We start from the raw sequence: 4,462 nt of genomic DNA, 5'->3' as shown, positions 1-4,462 counted from the left end.
TTAGACACTTTTTTGAAGCCTAGAAATTCCACATGGCTGAGAAAAGCTGATCTTCTATTTGTGGTAAGCATTTAATTCTTTATGTATCCACAAAATTACAATATCTTGATTTTTTAATTGTTTTTCTAATTTTTTATTGTTTTTTATTGTTTTTTATTTTTATTATTATTTTTTCCATATAGGATAATCCTGTTGGGACTGGATATAGTTTTGTCGAGCAGGATGACAAGAATCTGTTTGTTAAAACTGATGTTGAAGCTGCAAATGATTTAACTACATTGTTGATAGAAATCTTTAATAGAAATGAGAGTCTTCAAAAGAGTCCACTTTATTTAGTGGCAGAGTCTTATGGAGGAAAATTTGCTGTCACTCTTGGATTATCAGCACTAGAGGCTATGGAGGCAGGAAAATTGAAGCTCAATTTTGGAGGTAATCGTCATTTTTTTTTTAAATTTTGGAATCTTAGGTTGACGAAATTCAAATTTAGATGTGAAAAAAGGATCAAATTTCAATCTTGTATTAAATTAGTTGCTGAGTTCATAAATTTTGATTACACTTTTGGTACGAACAATTGAACGGTAAAACAAATTCAACCATGTCCAATAATGAGGATGAAACATACATTGAATTTTCTTTCTATTTGCAGGAATTGCATTGGGGGACACTTGGATTTCTCCAGAAGATTTTGTGGTATGAAATTTAAATGAAGATATTTTAATTCTCTTACTACATAGGGAAAGTGAAGTTGTATTAAATTTAAGGTGTTCATTGTAGTTCTCATGGGGTCCTCTTCTTAAAGATGTCTCAAGGCTTGACAACGATGGTGCACAGAAGTCTAACAGGTCTCCATTTCTTACTTCCTAAAATGTGACTTAGAGTTGGGAAAATTTTTGTTAGCTAACAAATTATTTCAGGAAACAGTCTAGCGCAGCAAATTAAGCAACAACTTGATACCGGTAAGTTCGTAGAGGCAACAGAAACTTGGAGCGAACTCGAGAACGTTATTAGTTCCAGCAGCAACTCAGTGGTACAATTTCATCTTTTCCCTACTCAATCCATTGACAATTTGATGGTTTCAATTGCAACTAAAATCATTTTCCTCAAAGGAAAAATGTTCTAAATCACACATGATGATGTATTTTTGCAGGATTTCTACAATTTTCTGTTGGATTCAGGGATGGATCCTGTATCTTTGACTGCTTCTGAACTAAAACGGGGAATTTCGAAAAAGCGTTACTCGAGATACTTGAACTCTTTAAGGCCAAGTCCTGGTGGTGACGGGAATATTGATAGCCTAATGAATGGTCCTATTAAAAAGAAGCTAAAAATTATCCCAGACGGTGTCCAGTGAGTTTAGTTATTTTTGTGTCTGAAGATTAACCCATATGTAAGTACTAAAACTGTGTTTGATTTTGCAGATGGGGAGGGCAATCAGATCTTGTTTTCTCTGCACTTGAAGGAGATTTCATGAGGCCGAGGATCAATGAGGTGGATGAATTGCTTTCAAAAGGAGTCAATATCACATTGTACAGTGGTCAAGTAAGAGCATTCTTATAATTTTTTAGTATTCATTATCTATAATTATACCCCACAATCAAGGGACGATATTCTTGCCTAATCAATACTGATGACAATATCGTAATACTCTCTAGTTGTAGCAGCATTGTTATGGACTAAGAATTTTTTTTGCCATATAATTAGAGAATTACAGAAAAACAATGTTCATTAATTTATTTGGTGGTTGTAGCTGGATGTGATCTGCTCAACCAAGGGAACTGAAGCGTGGCTCGAAAAGCTCAAGTAAGATAATAATATAAACGATGCTATTACTTGTAAATAGATGCGCAAAATACGAATTATTATGCTCGAATCTGTGTAAACGTGCAAATTTTGATTTGTTATTCATTTACCCGTTTCAGATGGGATGGACTGAAAACATTCTTGAGCATGGACAGAACACCATTGTATTGTGAGGATGAAAAAATAACGAAGGGTTTCAAAAAATCATACAGGAATTTACATTTTTATTGGATTCTTGGAGCTGGCCACTTCGTAAGTTGATCAAACTCTCTACTAGAGTCAAATTTCTGTATATTGTAATTTGGTGTCGTTCTTTGGGTCAAGATCTACCATGGTTTTGTTTACTCACTGCCGTTTATGACTTATGGAGTTGGGGTCATACGCATGACCTCTCCATCACCCTGATTGGGCAACTGCTTGCCTAAGTCTCATGGATGATTTATAAAAAATTCGGCCGCTTTTACTGATAAATAATTGAATGAAAACTCTAACAAGGCAAAAACCCATTTTCTAATCCGACCTTGAGTCCTTCTTGAGAGTCAAAATGTACGAGGTACATAGTCTCGAATCTCAAGTCTTGCGTACATTAATTGGAAGCAACCTAAGTTTGTCCGGTGGACCTCTTGGACCCCATGATTCTTGAATATGATTAGACAGTAACGAATAAATTTTATTAATTCTAGTTAATTCAGCTCAATCTAGCCTACCAAACTTGGAATAAAAGACTTGAAGATTGATGAAAAGTAAGACTAATAAGTAATTACTAGTAGTACACGTTTAAATGCACGCCGCTATATTTGCTAGTCTGGATAGATTGAATTAACGAAGAGAAAATGTATTATAGAATTTTATAAATAGTTGTATTTGATCACTATCATTTAATTCAGCTTACATTTGGGTGTCTATTCGCGTGGAATTAAAATGTTACAAGACCACCCGTTAACATATAGAACTGAAAGTGTCATAAAAACAGGTCTTTTCTGTGTCGAAACCGTCTATCAATGAATTCTCACTTCTATCCATTTGCAAGAAAGTAAAATTTTGGTGAAAATTTGAACTTTTTTGATTAAATTTTATGTGATTTTCCAGGTACCCGTTGATCAGCCATGTGTGGCACTCGACATGGTGAGCAGGATCACACGGTCTCCAGCTGCTTCAATTTAGAGAGAACCAAGTAAAACCATTGATGGATCAGTTTATACACACTGAATTGAGGTTTAAAAATTATACATTCAAATTGGAAGTGGCTAAAGATGGTGCAGAGGGAAAGGCTGTTAAAATCAAGCTAATAATAGTCGAGATTCATTTACAAGATTTTACCCATTAAAGAAAAGCTAAGAAATAAGAAATTGTCGATTTGTATGAAAAGCTGCGGACAGCATGTTATAGTGAGAAATTGTTTGGAATAAATTAGTTTATAAATGTTGATCTTTTTCCCAGGAGAAATATCAATATTATTTCTTGTTAAAGCATTTACTGGATGGTCCAAAGATTTTATTAAAAGAAAGTTGAAAATGATAATCTCACTGAATATATGGATAAAAATAGAGTTTGACCAATTTATATACAATTATAAACTTTGCCTAAGTTTAAGCATTTCAATTAAATAATTATAAGCCATGCCAAGCATGTTGCAGCACTTTCAAGTTAAGGAAATAGTAATGATATTTAGCACTATGTACAATTAAATTAATAAATTTATCACGTAATAACACAGATGGGTGCTCTACACATAGATGGTTGCTAAATAGTATTATTCTTAAGAAAGGATTGTATTTCATTTAACGTAGCATTTAAGTTCTTGTCACTTTGCATATGCAATTTTGACTCGTCGATAAATATTAATCTTGGACATTTAATATGAATTGATTAATAGTAGCGGTAGATAGAGATATTAGAAAGTTCAATTACGTAAGATTGTATTTTCAAAATGATTGACTTTAGAAACCGTAGTTGTTGAATTTAAAAGGTAATCAAGGTACGTTGCATAATTTCCTCTTCTAATTTTTCACTATACATGTTTGTTTAATTCCCAACATACGAGGCAAATTTTATAATTGTTTTTCATTTTAATTTCATTTTGCTTGGTTTTAAGTTAAACTAGGATTAAGTTATTTTATAATCCCAAATGTCATTGTGATTTTGTTACGTGGCGCATTTGTATATTTAATGTAGACTATGAATTTCACTTGCTTCTTTTATATGTTATACGGGTTGTTTATTTTCCTACGTGAATAGAAGCCAACCTCTTTGTTATCGTTCATTTGTACTTTGAACAAATCTTACTTTGTGAGATAATCGTAAATTATGTTATTGTGAGACTTTCACATATTATATGTAATTATGTGATGGACGGATGATTATTACTTCATTAGAAAGCTGACAATGAATTGATTACTATGTTATATATTTTGATTACCACTGATAAAGCTAGTGTTTTATTAATAAAACGTAAGAAGATGAAAAAATTTAAATTGAACAATTAGAAAAGATGGATTATAAAAGAATGCAATAGGCCCCTCATATGAACCAGAATAAATATTTTATTTAAAAAGATAAGCTAAAAAGATTATTATTAGAAATACAAGTACTAACAAATTCTTTTATCTTTCTCTGTCAACAAAATGAGTGTTGTATTAATAACAAATAAGGATGATCTCCT

The 4,462-nt window shown here is 32.3% G+C and overlaps 1 protein-coding gene across 1 annotated transcript; it reads left to right on the top strand.

Annotated features, from left to right (window-relative positions):
• Positions 1–6: 6 nt before the first annotated feature.
• LOC111379918 (serine carboxypeptidase-like 51) lies at positions 7–3,276 on the top strand. Its single transcript, XM_023003364.1, has 10 exons — positions 7–63; positions 183–429; positions 647–690; positions 775–842; positions 922–1,027; positions 1,148–1,347; positions 1,419–1,539; positions 1,748–1,800; positions 1,920–2,052; positions 2,890–3,276. Exons 2-10 carry the CDS (start codon positions 396–398, stop codon positions 2,962–2,964), a joined length of 834 nt encoding a protein of 277 aa, XP_022859132.1. The 5' UTR covers positions 7–63; positions 183–395; the 3' UTR covers positions 2,965–3,276.
• The last annotated feature ends 1,186 nt before the right edge of the window (positions 3,277–4,462 follow it).

The sequence above is a fragment of the Olea europaea genome, unplaced genomic scaffold, assembly GCF_002742605.1.
Source record: "Olea europaea var. sylvestris unplaced genomic scaffold, O_europaea_v1 scaffold2062, whole genome shotgun sequence".
Taxonomy (NCBI): Eukaryota; Viridiplantae; Streptophyta; class Magnoliopsida; order Lamiales; family Oleaceae; genus Olea; species Olea europaea.
This window is presented reverse-complemented; position numbering and strand designations above follow the sequence as displayed.